The sequence below is a fragment of the Saccopteryx leptura genome, chromosome 5 (genome assembly GCF_036850995.1).
Source record: "Saccopteryx leptura isolate mSacLep1 chromosome 5, mSacLep1_pri_phased_curated, whole genome shotgun sequence".
In the NCBI taxonomy this organism is placed as follows: domain Eukaryota; kingdom Metazoa; phylum Chordata; class Mammalia; order Chiroptera; family Emballonuridae; genus Saccopteryx; species Saccopteryx leptura.
The window spans coordinates 212,916,043-212,936,466 of NC_089507.1; the positions used below are offsets into that span (position 1 = coordinate 212,916,043).

The 20,424-nt window shown below is 39.9% G+C and overlaps 1 protein-coding gene across 3 annotated transcripts in view; it reads right to left on the bottom strand.

The window, feature by feature from the left end:
* The window catches only part of ITCH (itchy E3 ubiquitin protein ligase), a 104,207-nt gene that overhangs the window by 34,778 nt on the left and 49,005 nt on the right, over nt 1-20,424 (bottom strand). For all 3 annotated transcript variants that reach the window (XM_066384044.1, XM_066384043.1, XM_066384042.1), the window contains 7 exons: nt 20,037-20,174; nt 15,094-15,139; nt 10,132-10,289; nt 8,879-9,068; nt 4,933-5,028; nt 3,877-4,051; nt 1,889-1,958 (listed from right to left, as the gene is read on the bottom strand). In XM_066384044.1, coding sequence (XP_066240141.1) covers nt 1,889-1,958; nt 3,877-4,051; nt 4,933-5,028; nt 8,879-9,068; nt 10,132-10,289; nt 15,094-15,139; nt 20,037-20,174 — 873 coding nt within the window. The remainder of the gene's footprint in view (nt 1-1,888; nt 1,959-3,876; nt 4,052-4,932; nt 5,029-8,878; nt 9,069-10,131; nt 10,290-15,093; nt 15,140-20,036; nt 20,175-20,424) is intronic.

The window sequence follows — 20,424 nt, forward strand, 5'->3', positions numbered from 1 at the left end:
AGAGGGAGATACAGAAAGAAGGGGGAGGAGCAGAAAGTATCAACTCCCATATGTCCTTTGACCAGACAAGCCGGAGGTTTCAAACTGGGACCTCAGCGTTCCAGGTCAACTCTTTACCCACTGCGCCACCACAGGTCAGGCTAGGAATAACACTATCTGAATGTCCCCCAATATTATGAAATATCTGCAGCTGTTTCCACAATGGGCTTTACTTTGCTGTTTTCTACCTTGTGTATTCTCTTCAGCTTCCAAGAAAAACTGTTTCTATACTGCCACAGAGTATATTCTGGAAACTTGCTACAATACTATGACATAACGCTATAAAATAGAATCTGGTGTATTAACAAAGTTTTAATAATTAAGGTGCCAAATGTACTCAATAACAGTCCATGTGCGCCACGGTGTAGGCAAAGGTGCTGTCCTAGCACATACCCCTCATTGTTCTTGTGGGTAACATCAACTCAGCCACACTCTGAACTGTGTTTTGGAAGCACGAATATGATCAAAGTTTTTTAAAGTATTTTATTTTGGAATAATTATTATTCACAGGATGTGGCAAAAATCATCCAAAGAATCTGACACACCATATTTTTCGTTCCATAAGACACACTCCCCCCCAAAAAAAAAGTGGAGGGGAAAATGCCCGTGTCTTATGGAGCAAAAAATATGGTATTTTATTAAATATTCTAACACACCATTTGGTTCAGAATATTTTTTTTCTTATTTTCCTCCTTAAGACCCTAGCTGTGTCTTATGGTCAGGTGTGTCTCATGGAGCAAAAAATATGGTACCCTTCAACCAGTCAGTTTTCTCCAACAAGGATATCTTACATAGCTATCGTACAATATCAAAACCAGAAAACTGACACTGGTAAATTACTGTTGACTCAAATTTTATTCAATATTCACCAATTTTTTTTTTTTATATTCACCAATTTTAAAGCTGCATTCATTTATATGAATGTACAGTTTTGGGGTTTTTTTTTTTTCTTTTTGTCTTTGTTTTTTTTTTTTTTACAGAGACAGAGAGAGACTCGGAGAGAGGGACAGATAGGAACGGAGAGATGAGAAGCATCAATCATTAGTTTTTCATTGCGCATTGCAACACCTTAGTTGTTCATTGATTGCTTCCTCATATGTGCCTTGACAACGGGCCTTCTGCAGACTGAGTAACCCCTTGCTCAAGCCAGTGACCTTGGGTCCAAGCTGGTGAGCTTTGCTCAAACCAGATGAGCCCGCGCTCAGGTTGGCAACCTCGGGGTCTCAAACCTGAGTCCTCCGCATTCTAGTCTGACGCTCTATCCGCTGCGCCACCGCCTGGTCAGGCTGAATGCACAGTTTTATGCACTTTTACCCCATGTACCGATTGGTACAGTCACCACCATGGTGAAGATATAGAACTCTTGTACACCATATAAGAACCACTTGTTACCTCCTATATTTGTACCCAGCTACCCCTGGCTCTGTCTACTGTACCTATTAACCTGTTTTTCATCTCTACAGTTTTGTTACTTTGAGACTGTTACATAAATTGAATCACACAGCATATAAACATTTTGAGATTGACTTTTTTCAGATTATTATATCAATAAATCATTTATTTTTATTTATTGCTGAGCAAAATATTTTTACACTTCAGAAAAATGAAACAATTCTGAATTCCAATAAAAGTTTACTATAAATAAATAAATAAATAATTTTAAAAAAAAGTTTGCTATAATAAAAGGTCAACTTAGAACTTTTGGGAAATTTAATACCTATTTGGCACTCTGAATTAATCTAACACACCCAAAAATATTCACAGATATTCTCTCAAGCAAGAGAAAGATATCATCCATAAATATTTGATTTATAAAATAATTTAATTCAATGAAAATTCATGTACTTACCCCACCCGGGTGGCAGGGGACCAAGGGGATCAAATTCTTTATTTTGTGATGTTGCAAACAAATCTTGATTCTAAAAGGAACAACAAAAAAAGGTGAAATACTGAACTTAGACAACTTGAGAGCAAACTTGTAAGTTCTGATCTGCCTTCCCTGGCCATGTGCAACATAACATTCTTACAGAGTTCACATCTTAAAGAAGTGTCACACCAACAAGGATAAATGTTGATAAACTCCGATGGGAGAAAAAAATCTTTGCACAAAATATTTAATGTCTGAAATTATTTGAAGATCAAATATTACAAATAAATAATCCTAACCCAAGTGACTACTTTTTTCCTTCTTAGCTAAAGATCAGTTAAGTTACAGAAATATAGAGGTAGGCAAAAGTACATTTGAATTGTGAGTACATGAAACTTAGAGTTTATTCTTGTATTATTATTTATTAATTATATTTTTTTCCACATGAACAACTGGAAATCTACTTTTGCTCTCCCTACATATAACCACTCAACAGATATTCATAAATATTAGTACTCAGAATCATTGGAGAACTTGCCTGACCAGGCAGTGGCGCAGTGGATAGAGCATCGGACTGGGATGTGGAGGACCCAGGTTCGAGACCCCGAGGTCTCCAGCTTGAGCACAGACTCATCTGGTTTGAGCAAAGCTCACCAGCTTGGACCCAAGGTCGCTGGCTCGAGCAAGGGGTTACTCGGTCTGCTGTAGCCCCACGGTCAAGGCACATATGAGAACGCAGTCAATGAACAACTAAGGTGTCACAATGAAAAACTAATAATTGATGCTTCTCATCCCTCTCTGTTCCTGTCTGTCTGTCCCTGTCTATCCTTCTCTCTGACTCTCTCTCTGTCTCTGTTAAAAAAAAAAAATCATTGGAGAACTCAGAAAAATCTTGTATTTCTAACTCAAAATGAGAGATTCATCAAGAGAACAGAGAGAGAGAGAAGGGGGAGGAGCAGGAAGCATCAACTCCTGTATGTGCCTTGACCAGGCAAGCCCAGGGATTCTAACCATCGACCTCAATGTTCCAGGTTGACACTTTATCCACTGCGCTACCACAGGTCAGGCCAGGAAATGTTTTTTATACTAACAAAAATTGGTGTTGAAGCCAGAAAAATATATTTAGCATAATCTTATAAGAAATTTCTGTAGTCTTCCAGAGTACCAAATAATTTATGAGGTATACTTTACTTTTATATATTACAAAGTGATTCAATTCTATTGTTAGTTCCATACAAATCTTGGACCTAACCTTTCAAATGCTCTGCTAAATTAGGCAGTACTAAATTTAAAACTTTTAATTCTTTTCAAATTGCTAAGTTTATTTTTAATTTTTTTATTTTTTATTTTTTATTTTTTTACAGGGACAGAGAGAGAGTCAGATTGGTGTTGACTCTCTCTGAGTCAGATAGAGGGATAGATAGGGACAGACAGGAATGGAGAGAGATGAGAAGCATCAATCATCAGTTTTTCGTTGCGACACCGTAGTTGTTCATTGATTGCTTTCTCATATGTGCCATGACCGCAGGCCTTCAGCAGACTGAGTAACCCCCCGCTCAAGTCAGATGAGCCCGTGCTCAAGCTGGCAATCCCAGGGTCTTGAACCTGGGTCCTTCCGCATCCCAGTCCGATGCTCTATCCACTGCGCCACCACCTGGTCAGGCGCTTCAGTTTATTTTTAATATTCTTTTGTCCATGGATTTTAAGTTGTCTTAACATTTTTCTTATTTTTAATATTAACAAAAACAAAAGAGGATTAAAAAAAGAGGATGAATTCCAGGAAATTTGAAAGAACAGATCACATACACAGAATACTCAAAATAAGGTCTAAAAATAATATCTATCAACAGCAGTAACAGGGTTGCCATCCTACTTATATCTTTCTTGTAATTAGTGCTTTATATTTCATATGGAGGAAAGGTTAAAAACCAAATACTCGTATTAAGATAATAGTGCAATCGGTTGCTCACCCCATAAATGAATCTCTGATTAAACTGCTGCATGGCTCCTTGAAGCTGACTACGTTGGAGCTGCCACTGTTCATAGTTCCGGACAGATTCCAGTGTTGGCCTCTGCCACGTTGTTGTTCTTGTGAAATGGTCAACATAATAAATACGTCCCATGTTGTCAACCCTGCGTTCCCAGCTAGATCAGAACAAAAATAACCTAATTCAAGAACTACTTGTGAAACAGACAATAATTAAACAGGACTTCATCTTGGCATTGGTGTACAGTTGTTAACATTTTACCTTGAGAAACTATTTTTGATTTATTTGAAGCCTTTTAAAATAAATGTATTCTTAAAAGAAATAAAATGTATTCTTCAATGGTCTATCAGTCAACTTAAACACAATGTCTATTTAGTAAGTCTCAAATAGTCATAAAGAAAAACGTTCTCTGCCCTGGCAGGACAGCTCAGTTGGTTAAATCTTCTGAAGCACTGAGGTTGCTGGTTCGATCCCCAGTCAGGGCACATACAGAAATAGCCTGATGTTCCTGTCTCTCTCTCTCTCTTACTCTCTTGCTAAAATCAATCAATAAAAATTCTTTTAAAATTAAAAAAAGCCTGACCAGGCAGTAGCAAGTGGATATAGTCCCAACTTATATAGGATCCAGGTTTGAAACCCCAAGAGCGCCAGCTTGAGCACAAGCTGACAGACATGACCCAATGGTTGCTGCAATGACTTTATTATTACATATTAAAGTTTTATATAATAGGAACTTCATTGTCATATATATAATAATTACTCTTGAAGAAACTAATCCTAAAACCCTATGGTTTGAAGTGGTTAAAATTAGAAAGGAAAACTTGGAAGTAGCAAGACATATAGAATCTTTAGGTCAGAAATGAGTGAAAATTAAAATCATTCTTCTTTTTCCTTCTAGGTTGTACCTACCAAAAAACAAAGTGGAGAGAGAAAAGACTGACAGAAAGCGGAAAAGCAAGGATGTAGTTAGGATATCGTACAGATATAATCTACAGTTATGAATAAATGCTTTTTCTTTTCTTTAATTCATATACTTACCCAGGAGGTAGAGGTTCTGGTCTATCCCACGTTGTTCTTTTTTCAATATGATCTACATAATAAACTCGCCCATGCTGGTCCACTCTCTGCTCCCAACTTAAACACAAAAATAAAAAGGCTAGTATGGTATTTGTATGAATAGCCTGGATTTTTAATCCTGCCTTGCCTGTTTCTTATATGACCATATCACAAAACTGAGGCAAGTAAGCGTGTCAGTATGTAAAAAAGATACAAAAAGATTAGGGAAGAAAAAGCAACCAAGAAATGTTATCCTGAGGATGACACATAATGGATGATGAGATTTCTTCTGCAGAAGTGTATGTTCTAGGAGAAGCCTTGGATTTCTCAAGAGCTTGGGGTGGACACACTCAGGAGACAAAGTCTATTTCAATCTTATCAGTGTATATGCAGGACTTCAGTGGAAAAGAAAGCTGTCATTAATGCTATGAAATCTAGAGAAAAACTAAAGAACTGTTAACTAAAGAACAAAGAACTTTTGGGGTTCTAGAAACATTGAAATCAAAGAGTAAGACTTTATTAAATGTATCTCCACACAATGCAAATGATAAAAGTCATTCTGAGCCTGACCAGACGGTGGTGCAGTGGATAGAGCGTCGGACTGGGATGCCGAGGACCCAGGTTCGAGACCTCAAGGTCATCAGTTTGAGCGCAGGCTCATCTGGTTCAAGCAAAAGCTCATCAGCTTGGACCCAAGGTCTCTGGCTCGAGCAAGGGGTACTCGGTCTGCTGAAGGCCCACGGTCAAGGCACATATGAGAAAGTAATCAATGAACAACTAAGGTGTCGCAACGAAAAACTGATGATTGATGCTTCTCATCTCTCTCCGTTCCTGTCTGTCTGTTCCTATCTATCCCTCTCTCTGACTCTATCTGTAAAAAAAAAAAAAAAAGAAGTCATTCTGAGTATTCTAATCTCCCTGAAGACAAAACCATCATGCTTAGAAATATCAATCACTTTTAAGAGCAACGTGTTTCTCTTTGATAAATCCTTGCACAAACAGCTTTTAAATCTGGCTTTCCCATAGAAGCTTTCTAAAAGCAAAATGGGGCGCTGGCTGGTTGGCTCAGCGGTAGAGCGTCGGCCTGGAGTGCAGGGGACCCGGGTTCGATTCCCGGCCAGGGCACATAGGAGAAGCACCCATTTGCTTCTCCACCCCCCCTTCCTCTCTGTCTCTCTCTTCCCCTCCCGCAGCGAGGCTCCATTGGAGCAAAGATGGCCCGGGTGCTGGGGATGGCTCCTTGGCCTCTGCCCCAGGCGCTAGAGTGGCTCTGGTCGCGGCAGAGCGACGCCCCGGAGGGGCAGAGCATCGCCCCCTGGTGGGCAGAGCGTCGCCCCTGGTGGGCATGCCGGGTGGATCCCGGTCAGGCGCATGCGGGAGTCTGTCTGACTGTCTCTCCCTGTTTCCAGCTTCAGAATAATACAAATAAATAAATAAATAAATAAATAAAAAATAAAAGCAAAATGGCCCAGCTACCTTCACAAGTAATATACAATCTGTTGAGTAAAATTCTCAACGTTTTGACTGCCAGTCAATTTTTTGATTGCCAATCAATTAATTCTGATTAGTATTCTGAGCTCTGAATTAATGTGAATGCCACTATGTACATATATAAATATATAATCTATTAGAGTATTACTTTTTTTTTTTTTTTACAGAGACAGAGTCAGAGAGAGGGATAGATACAGACAGGAACGAAGATAGATGAGAAACATCAATCATTAGTTTTTCGTTGTGACACCTTTGTTGTTCATTGATTGCTTTCTCATATGTGCCTTGACCGTGGGCCTTCAGCAGACTGAGTAACCCCTTGCTCAAGCCAGTGACCTTCGGTGCAAGCTGGTGACCTCGGGATCTTGAACCTGGGTCCTCCACATCCCAGTCCGACGCTCTATCTACTGCGCCACCGCCTGGTCAGGCTAGAGTATTAATTTTAAAAATAATCAGTAGCACCCTGGCCAGGTAGCTCAGTTGGTTAGAGCATCATCCTGATACACCAAGGTTGCAGGTTTGATTCCTGTTAAAGCACATACAAAAATCAACCACAAAATGCATAAGTGCAACAACAAATTGATGTTTCACTATCTCTCGCCTTTCTCTTTCTCTAAAATCAATAAATTAAAAAAAAAATTTAAATACAAAAATATTTAAATAAATAAAAATGAAGACAATTAGCTGCCTGACAAGGCGGTGGTGCAGTGGATAGAGCACTGGACTGGGACGCAGAGGACCCAGGTTCAAAACCTCAAGGTCGCCGGCTTGAGCACAGGTTCACCAGCTTGAGCATGGGGTTGCTGGCTTGAGTGTGGGATCATAGACATGACCCCTGGTCGCTGGCTTAAGCAAGGGTCATTCGCTCTGCTGTAGCCCCCCCCACCCCCGTTAAGGCACATATGAGAAAGCAATCAATGAACAACGAAGACAACACAACAAAGAATTGATGCTTCTCATCTCTCTCCCTTCATGTCTGTCCCTCTCTCTGTCTCACACAAAAAAAGACAATTAGCAGTGATTCAAGTGACATGAGTACTAAGTTTCCTATATTACTTTTTTTTTTTAACAGACAGAGAGATAGACAGGGACAGACAGGAATGGAGAGATGAGAAGCATCAGTCATTAGTATTTCGTTGCGCACTGCAACACCTTAGTTGTTCATTGATTGTTTTCTCATATGTGCCTTGACCAAAGGCCTTCAGCAGACCGAGTAACCCCTTGCTGGAGCCAGCGACCTTGGGTCCAAGCTGGTGAGCTTTGCTCAAACCAGATGAGCCCGCACTCAAGCTGGTGACCTAGGGGTCTTGAACCTGGGTCCTTCCGCATCCCAGTCCGACGCTCTATCCACTGTGCCACCTCCTGGTCAGGCCCTATATTACTTTTTTATGACTTCATAATGAAAAAAATCTTTTATTTTAAAAAGTGATTGCTTTTTCCCTTTAAAGAAAAAAGGAGTCTGAATCAGGGGACTATTTTACTACGTGGCCTTGGTTAACTTTCTATGGTTTAGAGCAGTGGTCCCCAACCCCCGGGCCGCAGACCAGTACCGGTCTGTTGGCCATTTGGCAACGGTCCACAGAGAAAGAATAAATAACTTACATTATTTCCGTTTTATTTATATTTAAGTCTGAACGATGTTTTATTTTTAAAAAATGACCAGATTCCCTCTGTTACATATGTCTAAGACTCACTCTTGATGCGTGTCTCAGTCACGTGATACATTTATCCGTCCCACCCTAAAGGCCGGTCTGTGAAAATATTTTCTGACATTAAACCGGTCCGTGGCCCAAAAAAGATTGGGGACCACTGGTTTAGAGTCTTTCAATAATAAAAAGAAATATTCTTCCACTTTTCTCTGGAAATGGGGGGGGGGGGTCAAATATGGCAGCTTTTTTTGTTGTTGTTCAGTTTAACTCTAGATCCCCACCAAAATCAGTTATAATTGCTTGAGGACACTTTTTTAAGAATGAAGTTTAGAACTATATATTTTCCTTATAAATGAGTATATACAGATGGCCCTGGCCGGTTGGCTCAGTGGTAGAGCGTCGGCCTGGCATGCAGGAGTCCCGGGTTCAATTCCCAGCCAGGGCACACAGAAGAAGCGCCCATCTGCTTCTCCACCCCTCCCCCTCTCCTTCCTCTTTGTCTCTCTCTTCCCCTCCCGCAGCCGAGGCTCCATTGGAGCAACGTTTGCCCAGGCGCTGAGGATGGCTCTGTGGCCTCTGCCTCAGGCGCTAGAATGGCTCTGACTGCAGCAGAGCATCGCCCCCTGGTAGGCATGCCGGGTAGATCCCGGTCAGGTGCATGCGGGAGTCTGTCATCTGTCTGACTGCCTCCCCGTTTCCAACTTCGGAAAAATACAAAATAAATAAATAAATAAATAAGTATATACAGAAGTCTAAGGAAAACAAATGCTAAGCAAAAAATTACTCACCCAGGTGGTAGGGGAGCTTGGGGTACAGGATTTAATGGCCTGGGGCCAGAGCCTCCAGATATAGTAAGAGGAATTATTAATCCAGACGCTGCTCCCTCAGATGTATTTGAATTTGTATTTGTTGGAGGCAGAGAGCCTGTACTAGAGCCATCGCTTTCAGAAGTGGTAGAAGGTGAACCATTGACAGATGCTATAAAAGATTTGAGAAAAAAAGAACTATTGACAGGCAATAATATTCTTATATCTAGTTATTAAGCACACTGTACATCTCCAATAAAAAGTTGTTGACAAAATAATACCTGGAGGAAGTCACCTATATTATGACAAAGTAGTTTATGATCTTAAAGACTGGGAATATATTGTTACCACAATTATCTACAGAAAAAGGGGAAGATGTATAATTAAATACAAAGTCATTTAATAAAATAACTTTTGAACAATTAATGTACTTTCTAATAATTTTTGGTTTAATTATTTTACACTACCTGTCTACATACTAAGCAGAGGGAAATAATAAAAGATTCAAGATTTGGCCTGGCCTGTGGTGGCACAGGGGATAAAGCATCAACCTGGAATGCTGGGATCGCTGGTTCGAAACCCTGGGCTTGCCTGATCAAGACAGATATGACAAGCAATCAATAAACAACTAAAGTGAAGCAACTATGAGTTGATATTTCTTGCCCCTTATCCCCTCTGTAAAATAAATAAATAAAATATTTTAAAAAGAAAAGATTAAAGATTTGTTCTGGACAATCAGGAACAAATGGATATTCTACCTGTAGATGTTTACATTTTATTATATGAAGTATGTTTATTTGTTGTATAATTTTTGCTTTAAAATCTGAATATCATTTAGCATTACTTGCCATTTACTGTCTTTCTAAAGGATATCAATGAGCATACATAACTAGACCCTTGATTCTATGGCATGCTTATATCCACAGTTGCAAACCCTGACAGAAAGCTGCAATCTTATCTGTACTACTATACTTTATATGCACATGTGATTTCCATTCTGAATAGAACACATGACTCAATAACTTCACCCCTGGAAGAAAAAGTTAGGGAAAAGGCACATCTTCGTTACCTACAGAAAGATCATTCTTGGCCAAAATCTTAAATGTAAAACTACAGCTAGAAAACCAACGTAAAAGAGCCTCTTGACACTTATCTGAGGATCAATTTCCCAAAAGAACATTATTTACAATCACAGTATAAGAGCTCAATCCCTAGTGTATGGCTGGAATACACACCTGGTCTACGTGGGGTAGGTGGAGGTGGTCGTGAAGGTCTTGGAGGCCTAGAAGGTTTAAAACCGCCATTGGAGAGTGATGGAGAATTATTCCCATTGACCTTCCTATTTTCACCAGACCCTCCATCCTCAGGGTCGTCTGATCCCGTTGTGTTTACTCTAGGTAAGAAGAGGGCAAAGAAAAGGAAAGGGGAAAAAAATCCCCTTTGAATTTAGCAAAAACCAGCAGGAAGACAAAACTCAGTTTTAGGAATCTGATAAAAGCTTTCTAATTTCTGGCAAGCCTTATCAAATATGCATTATCAAATACACGAACAGTCCTTGGGTAGGATCTTGTATATAAACCTCAGGGCCCATTCAGAAACAAAATGAGGAGTCATGGCACAGAAACACTTGACACTGTTCAAAACTATTAGGTACGCTGGTTCAGATTTCAAGTAAGTTTACCGAGCCCTGTATAAGCAGAAACAATCATATTTTCAAAATCTCAACTGCCTTAAAAAGGGCACTATTTTATCACAAGCACAGAACTTCATAATTTTCTTGATTTCCATTGGCTTTTGGGTTTGGGGAGACTTGGGGCAGGGCTGACTGTTCCATGACAAAAGAAAGAAGTACATATATTTCCCAGAGATGTTCTCCTCCCATTCCAGCAAATGGTATACAAAATGTTCAAGGTTAATGATCTAGAACAGTGGTTTTCAACCTTTTACAGTTGGGAACCAGTGAACATAAAAGAATTTTTTCAGGGACCACTAAGGCAGAAATCACCCTGAGCATAAGTGAAGTCAACTAAGATCACTGGGTCTTTAATCTTCACACAACATCAAGGTGGTTAGCTCTTTCGTGGACCAGCAGGAAATTTCTGCTGGGCCAGTTCATGGACCAGTAGTTGAAAAACACTGATCTAGAAGAGAGGTGCCCAAAAGACCTCTTTAAAAGCAGCTATCATTTCTTCAAAGCAATGACAGCAATTGGAAGGAAAGAAAGAGGGCAGAGGACACTAACAGGAAATGTCCTTTTGAATTTTATCGTTACTGTCAGCTAAATATAGCTGATTCCTTTTCCCAAGAGGAATCTAGTCATAGATTAGATAGAAAGCAGAACATGAGGTAGTCAGTTTGCAGATGTCTCAGCTAAGGCTTTGCTATCTACTATCTGGTAAGCAGCAAACAACTGCATAGCATTAATCCATAATCCTGAACCAACAAGCCTGAACAAAATAAAAGCTAATACATTTAAGAAACCACAGTTGAGGCTTTGGCCGGTTGGCTCCGCAGCAGAGCATTGGCCCAGCGTATGGAAGTCCCGGGTTCAATTCCCGGCCAGGCTACACAGAAGAAGTGTCCATCCGCTTCTACACTCTTTCCTCTCTACTTCCTCTCTGTCTCTCTCTTCCCCTCCCACAGCCAAGATTCCACTGGAGCAAAGTTGGCCCGGGTGCTAAGGATGGCTCCATGGCCTCTGCCTTAGGCACTAGAATGGCTCCGGTTGCAACGGAGCAACAGTCCAGATGGGCAGAGCATCTCCCCTGGTGGGCATGCCGGGTGGATCTTGGTCAGGCACATGTGAAAGTGTTTCTCTCTGCCTCCCCGCTTCTCACTTCAGCAAAATACACACACACAAAAATAATAAAAAAATAAAGTTCAAACTAGCTCTTAAGTAAAGGCATATGGGATGAGATGGGGTGACATTTCTAGCACATTCTGCATGCCTGGACTTTGTTATATAACTGAAAAGATTTCCCATAATAATTTCTTTTAAATCTAAGTAACACATCTTTATTCTGGTCTAGCACAGTCAGCATCACCAAGAAACTTATGTAACAAATCAGGAACTGAAGATGAGATTTAGCAATCTGTGGTCGAACAAGTGCTCCCGATAATTCTCGTGTACTCTGAAGTTTGAGGAACATGCCTATACTAAAGCTTTGGCGGTTTATTTTACTTTTACAAGTGGGTGTGAAACTAAAACCTGAAATAGGATTTTGGAAACCATCGGGGAAAGTAATATACTATACAAAATGATGAGTGTGAACACATTATATTACTGTCTTTAAAAGCAATGAGCTACTGATTATGTTCTACTATACCTTTGTTACTTTGCTCCACTATATTACAAAACTCTGCTTATCTCACCATTCGTATATATCTGACCTATACATAAGATGTTATAGACAGGACAAAGAACCCTGGAGAACCAAGACAATAATACAATAAGGTCATAAGAAATACACAAATCAAAAAGTCACAGTCAAGAATGCACAGCTAAGAAAAATTCTTGAACACTAGGCACCAATCACCTTGGTATTTCATAAAAATGACAGAAGACAACCCTGGGAAATATAAAACATCCAGACATGCTACGGGGAAAAGCAGACCAAGAAGACATCACAATGTGTAGTGTTTGAAATAGGACAAAAAGATAAAACAACCGAAAGCTGTTTAGTAAACTTCTTAAATGATAGCAGGGGCATGAAAGAGTAGAAACCATTGTTCACCGGATATAAACTGCCCTGTATTTTAGTTGTATAGTTATAAAATCTGCAAATAAAAGCAAAGAGGAAAAGCAAGTCATGGCCATAATTGTGTAGTAACATTTAAACAGCATTTGACAGTTTACAAAATGCTTTTCAAACCAATCATCTCAGTGATATGCTCTCTGAAGTAAGTTAATGTAAAGGAATTCATGCTTAACACAAAAAACATGCTCAAAGACCAGCTTGGCAGTCTCAGAATCCTAGACAACATTGTTCCTCAGATTACTTTTAACAATGATTCGGAAGATGCAAAGCACTGATTAAATAAATGGCATGAAGCAAGGACTATAGCGATGCTTTTCCAAGAAATTTATGGTTATCTGGTGGTTTCATAAAGGTATTGTAAGAAAGATTTTCAAAAAAGAAACAAGTGGTTTAATAGAACCTTTCAATGGGTATATAAAATTCTATCACATTCTCACTTATTAATGCAAAAATATGGGATTTTTATACAAAAGAGGAGTTAATTGACCAAAGCAAGCAAATATTAAAACATTTTTATGGGGAGCCCGACCAGGCAGTGGCACAGAAGATAGAGCGTCGGCCTGGGATGCTCAAGACCCAGGTTTGGAACCCTGAGGTTGCTGGCTTGAGCATGGGATCGTGTACATGACTCCATGGTCACTGGCTTGAAGCCCAAGGTTGCTGGATTGAGCCCAAGGTCACTGGCTTCAGCAAGGGGTCACTGGCTCAGCTTGAGCCCCCTGGTCAAGGAACATATGAGAAAGCAATCAATGAACAACTAAGGTGCTGCAACAAAAAACTGATGCTTCTCATCTCCCTTCCAGTCTCTCTCTCTTACTTAAAAAAACATTTTTATGGGGAAATTCTCAGGAATCTTCTATTAAACATAAAGCTAAAAAGAGGCACAAGAAGCATACGTTGTCTTCCTGTCTACAGAGACATTTATATAATTTTAAAAGCCTTTTCTGGCCCTGGCCGGTTGGCTCTATGGTAGAGCATCGGCCTGGCATGCAGGAGTCCCAGGTTTGATTCCTGGCCAGGGCACACAGGAGAGGCGCCCATCTGCTTCTCCACCCCTCCCCCTCTCCTTCCTCTCTGTCTCTCTCTTCCCCTCCCGCAGCCAAGGCTCCATTGGAGTAAAGTTGGCCCGGGCGCTGAGGATGGCTCCATGGCCTCTGCCTCAGGTGCTAGAATGGCTCTGGTCGCAACAGAGTGGCGCCCCAGATGGGCAGAGCATCGTCCCCTGGTGGGCATGCCGGGTGGATCCCGGTCAGGCGCATGCAGGAGTCTGTCTGACTGCCTCCCCATTTCCAACTTCAAAAAAATAAAATAAAAAATAAAATAAAATAAAATAAAAAAAGCCTTTTCTATTGCTTTTCAGTCACAGTGAGAAATAGTTATTTTTCTCTGGCCAAGAAATTACTACCCCTTAATATTCTACACCTCTTGTGAGATTAGTGTAGGAGATGATTCTTTGCCACAGGAGTGACTGTGAAGACAGATCTCCATTAGGTAAAACACAGCAATTTCATAAACTTTGACTTCTCTAAAGATCTTAATGAGTTGTCTTTTTAAAACTTTTTATTATGACATTTCCGTACAGAAATAACCAGACAAGTACAACAAACTCACATGTAGCTCTCAGCTCAGCCTCTCAACTACCCTTCTGTTTCCCTCTTCGCCCCTTCTCCACTGCAGTATCTGCCACTCACATTCCCCACCCTTCAGGGTATTTCCCCTGTGTTCTGGGACACTATTTCTGGTTCTTCTTCTCTGACTACTCCTTCCGTAGTTCATCTTCTTCCTACCCACTGCTTACCCGGGTTAGGAAAAACAAAGAATCTAGTGGCATCTGATAATTCTATTTAAGACATCACTTACTGCTTTAAAACTAGGATCACCTCCTCTCCTAATTCTATCTCTCACTGCCAGTTTCCAGGAAGACCAACCACCCTAAAGTCTGTTCTGTCAGTTAACATAACCCAGGCATTTGACAGTCTCAGACCCTAAACTGAAGGCAAAGAGGCACGTGAAAATGCAAAACCTAGGCTCAGAGCAAACATCTGATTCAAACCTGTCCGTTCTAATGAAGGCCCAAAAGATACAACCACTAGTGGTGACCTTCACATGTGCCCAGAGCTTTTATCTTAGCTTTCCTGGAAAAGAAATTTAACAGCCCAGTGATAACCCTGAGATTCGGAACTCCTTGCCTTTGAAAGAATGCCAATATCTTCACTTTCTACAGGCTGAAGGAAGTATTGGCAATTTGGGTATCCCTGGCCTACTCCACAGAACTGTAGTCAGATAAGCTAAGAGTCCTGAATCTTTCATAAACATTTCCTTTCTTCTCTTGAGCCCTGAACTTTTTAACACTCATTTATTCTTATATCAATGTGAACTGGAAGTTCTGACTAAGTTAATGATTCAATTTCCCTCATCATTTTATAAGTAAACTCTTACCTCGTTTCATCTGTGGGTCTGGAGCCCTCATCATTCTGTGAAGCACCTTTAACATAAATAAAATTTAGAAAGAAAATGAGGTTCAAAAGTGGTTTCATGTTTTCCTTAAATATGCTATGTAAGCAAAGCCTTTTATTAGTGTATCTTTCTACTAAAAAAAATACTAGTACTTAGTTAAATTCCAACATGACATTTAAAAAAAATGTAATAAATGTTCCTATGATTGAAATAAAAAAGGTTTCACTAAAATTTTGTGTAAATGTGTAAAAAATACTAAGCAGTCAAGGTATACCACTACTGGGCTAATTCTGCCTATCTTAAAATATGTGTTTGCTTGATCCTAATACTAATCTCATTATTTTAGCAGTTTTGTATTCCAAATACCTTACAGTAACATCTCTCTTATGCTACAACCTGGAAAACAGCTTCAAGGATAGGAAAGGCACTGAGCTACCCAGTCAGGGCACGAATAGGTCTTAAAGCAACCAAAATAAATGTCACAATATGCACACTTTCTTCAAATTTTATTCATGAGAAATATTCCTAGGATTCAGTAAGGGCCTGTATACTATAAAACATTAAAAGAAGGCTGCTAGAGGTAGGCACACTGCCACAAAAACAGGTGGAAAAACTATAAAATGCAGAAATAAAAATTCAAGTTTAATAGTCTGGGTCCATTTAGTTAAAAAACAACAGCCCCTTATGAATGCAGCCATAATTTTAAATGGTGAAATTATCACTATATTACTCCAAAGATTTCTAACACTGGAATTTTCAAGTAGAGAATGTAAAAAATCTACACATCAAAAGAAAATTATCAAATAAGAGCCTGGCCTGTGGTGGTGCAGTGGATAGAGCAGCAATCTGGAACACTGAGGTCACCAGTTTGAAACCCTGGGCTTGCCTGGTCAAGGCACATACAACAAGCAAGCAATGCACAACTCAAATGAAGCAACGATAAGTTCATACTTCTCGCTCCCCTCCCCTCCTCTCTCTGTAAAATCAGTAAATAAAATCTTAAAAGAAAAAGAAAATTATCAAGCAAGAAGCAAGAAATTGTCAAAAATAAGCATCAGCAATTCCACTCCTAGGTATGTATCCAAGAGAAATGAAAACACGGACAAAGAAACTTGTACATAAATGATTATAGCAGCATCATTTATAAGTCATTAATAGCCAAAATGTGGAAATAAGACAACTTTCCATCAGTGGATGAATTGATAAATTGTGGCACGCGCACATATATACAAAGACAATGGAATATTATTCAACTATAAAAAGGATGTATACTGATATATGCTTTGATTTGGATAAAGCTCAAAAACAATATGCTAAGTAAAAGAATCCAGACACAAAAGGTCAGGTACTATATAATTCCTTTCCATCATATATCCATAATAGGCAAATCCAGAGACAAAAAAGCAAATTAGCGATTACCAGGGGATGGGGGAGAGGAGAGAATAGGGAGTAATAGGCAATGCTTTCCCCACGGGGTGATAAAAGTTTTGAAATTAGAGAGGAGTGGTAGATACCTATCATTGTTAATTCACTAAATGCCATTGATTTGTGTACATTATAAGGTTAACTGTATGTTATATAAATTTTTACCTTAATTAAAAGAATCACAATAAAAAAGCATATTTGCCTGACCAGGTGGTGGCACAGTGGATAGAGCGTCGGACTGGGATGCGGAAGGACCCAGGTTCAAGACCCCGAGGTGGCCAGCTTGAGCGTGGGCTCATCTGGTTTGAGCAAAAAGCTCACTAGCTTGGATCCCAAGGTCACTGGCTCGAGCAAGGGGTTACTCGGTCTGCTGATAGGCCCGTGGTCAAGGCACATATGAGAAAGCAATCAGTGAACAACTAAGGTGTTGCAACGCGCAATGAAAAACTAATGATTGATGCTTCTCATCTCTCCGTTTCTGTCTGTCTGTCCCTGTCTATCCCTCTCTGACTCTCTGTCTCTGTAAAAAAAAAAAAAAAAAAAAAAGCATATTTGAAGAAGCAATAAATGGACCTATGGGGGCACAGTGGAAAAAGCATTGACCTGGAATGCTGAGGTCACTGGTTCGAAACCCTGGGCTTGCCCGGTCACAGCACATACGGGAAACAACTACTACAAGTTGATGCTTCCCATTCCTCCCCACCACCCCATTTCTCTCTCTCTCAAATCAATAAATAAAATCTTTAAAAAAAACAATAAATGCTATAAAGCTGAAAATGCAAATATCAGTATATCCCATCAATTGAACTCCCAAATATATATCCTACATAAACCCTTCAACCTATGTACCAGCTGACATATAAATATGTAATTGCAATGATGTCCAATGTATCACTAGATGTTCATAATGGCAAAATACTGGAACTTGTCATTTGACATAAAAATGGATAAACTTTAGTATATTAACCCAACATATTATTTATTGTACAGCAGTGAAAATAAATGAGTTCCATGTACAATATGGATACATCTTAAAAGGCAACATCGATATTTTCAGAGCTCAAGGAAAAGCACAAACAATACGCTGTTTAGGGACACGTGAAAAACGAATTTTAAGCAAGGAAATGATAAATTCAAAATTTAGAATGGTAATTATCTCTAGGGGAAAAAATTACAGGTGGCTATAATAATAATGTTCTAATTCTTAATTCATGGTGGTCATTTTATTATGCTGGCTCATATCTTACTCATATTAAATATATGCTATATATTGTCTATGAGAATATACATCAAAGTCCTTTCTAAATTGCAAAGATGAAAGAACACAGTCAATACTATCAAAAACCAGCCTGGCCAGTGGTGGTGCAGTGGAGAGCGCGGACCTGAGTGAGGGTCAGGGGAGGGGAGGGGAGGTGAGGATATAAAGCTCTCTAGTGTGTTTATTTTTTAAATGTTATTTCATTGATTTTAGAGAGAGAGGAAAGGAGAGAGAGACAGGAACATAGATCTGTTCCTGTATGTGCTCTGATTGGGGATCGAACCTACAACCTCTGCACTTCAGGATGATACTCTAACCCAGTGGTCGGCAAACTCATTAGTCAACAGAGCCAAATATCAACAGTACAACGATTAAAATTTCTTTTGAGAGCCAAATTTTTTTAACTTAAACTATATAGGTAGGTACATTCCTTATTGAGGTAGTGCCCGCACGTGGTATTTTGTGGAAGAGCCACACTCAAGGGGCCAAAGAGCCACATGTGGGTCGCGAGTTGCAGTCTGCCAACCAGGGCTCTAACCAACCAAGCTATCCAGCCAGGGCTAAGGCTCTCTAGTTTTTAAATAAAGCTTGAAGAAAAGTGGGAAGAACAAACAAACATACTGAGTAAATTTTGTTTCACTTGAAAAAAGTTTACTTATATAACTGCCGTTTTTAGAAAATGTATCCCCCCCCCAAAAAAAAGAACCAAAAATTCATATGTACCAAAAGAGATAATGCTGTCTCATGTCTCATATCCAATGCTCACAGTATATCCAAATATATAGCAAGTTATATTATTTGGTTACTTTTCATCCCAAAATCCAGACAGTAATTCTGTTTATAAACATTACTTAACCAAAAAAATCAAAGTCTACAAGAACAGATTTCATTATAAGACCAATCCCATCTATGTGTTCTTCCACAGACTCTGACTATGCTCAAAGGAAAAAAAATCTAAAAATTGGTAACTTAAAAAAATATTAAAATACAAAAGCTATGCCCACCCCTCGTACCCAGTTCTAATCCATTCAAACAATTCCCAGGTGCTAGAAATCCAATTTTAGTGAACTTTATAATTTTCATTTCTGGCTTATAGCTCAAGTTACAGAAATGTAACCAATCAAAGAAAAATACACATGCAGTTCCCACCACCCAGAACTGGGTCTTGTTTGTGCTCACAAGTAACTCAAGATATAATTACATTTGCTAAGTTTTAAGTATGTGGAAAGAAAAGGAAACATAATGCCTTAAGGAAGTTGTGATGGTTAAATGAGTATACATGTAAACACACCAACATTGCATCCACATAAGCATTCCAAAACAAAAACAAAAACAGTAGCTATTGGCCCTGGCCGGTTGGCTCAGTGGTAGAGGGTCCGCCGGGTGTGTGGATGTCCTGGTTCGATTCCAGGTTAGGGCACACAGGAGAAGCGACCATCTGCTTCTCCCCCATTCTTCCCCCCCTCCCCCCCTTTCCTTCGGTGCATGCCCCAGGGAGGCTCCACCTCAGGTGCTAAAAAATAGCTCAACTGCAGAGCAACAGCCCTAGACGGGCAGAGCATTGCCAGTAAGGCAAGGCCGGGAAGGGGCTTGTATCAGTGGATTCTAGGTCGAAGCAGATCTGGGAGTGTCTCTCTGTCTGCCCTCCTCTCACTTTAAAAAAAAAAAAAAAGGGCCCTGGCCGGTTGGCTCAGCGGTAGAGCGTCGGCCTAGCGTGCGGAGGACCCGGGTTCGATTCCCGGCCAGGGCACACAGGAGAAGCGCCCATTTGCTTCTCCACCCCTCCGCCACGCTTTCCTCTCTGTCTCTCTCTTCCCCTCCTGCAGCCAGGGCTCCATTGGAGCAAGGATGGCCCGGGCGCTGGGGATGGCTCTGTGGCCTCTGCCTCAGGCGCTAGAGTGGCTCTGGTCGCAATATGGCGACGCCCAGGATGGGCAGAGCATCGCCCCCTGGTGGGCAGAGCGTAGCCCCTGGTGGGCGTGCCGGGTGGATCCCGGTCGGGCGCATGCGGGAGTCTGTCTGACTGTCTCTCCCCGTTTCCAGCTTCAGAAAAAAAAAAAAAAAAAAAGTTTTATTCAAAACAATGCACTAAAAGGGAAATAATGTTTAAAATTATCAATGTCTCTTTTTAAAAAGGAAATAACTTCTTTAATGTGAAAATAGTAAAAATGACATACAGCATTCTAGTGTGGCTAACGTGCAAGAAATTATTAAAGACCCTATAGAAAAAATGATTACTTACTTTCTGAACATGTACTTTCACCATTGGTAACAACTTCAGATTCTAATTGCAGCCCATCAAGACAAACTGACAAGTCTCCTACTGTCTCTGTTGGCTCTTTGTCTCCTACAAGCTGTAAAGTCACAACTACTTCCTCAACTGGAAGAGAATAAATTACAGAAAGAAACGGTCATTTTCTTTTTCTTTAAATCATCTTAACTGTTAAAAATCTTGTGTAACAAAAAAACTACATACTGGTCACTTTTTTCCCTAAAGTCATCTGAACTGTTAAAAACAATGTGAGAAAAAAATACATTTATGTGTATGTAAATTGTTTTTAACACCTTCACCCAAGGTTCCAGTCAGGTCTTATGACACCAAAAAAAATTTTAAAATAGAACAAAATTTG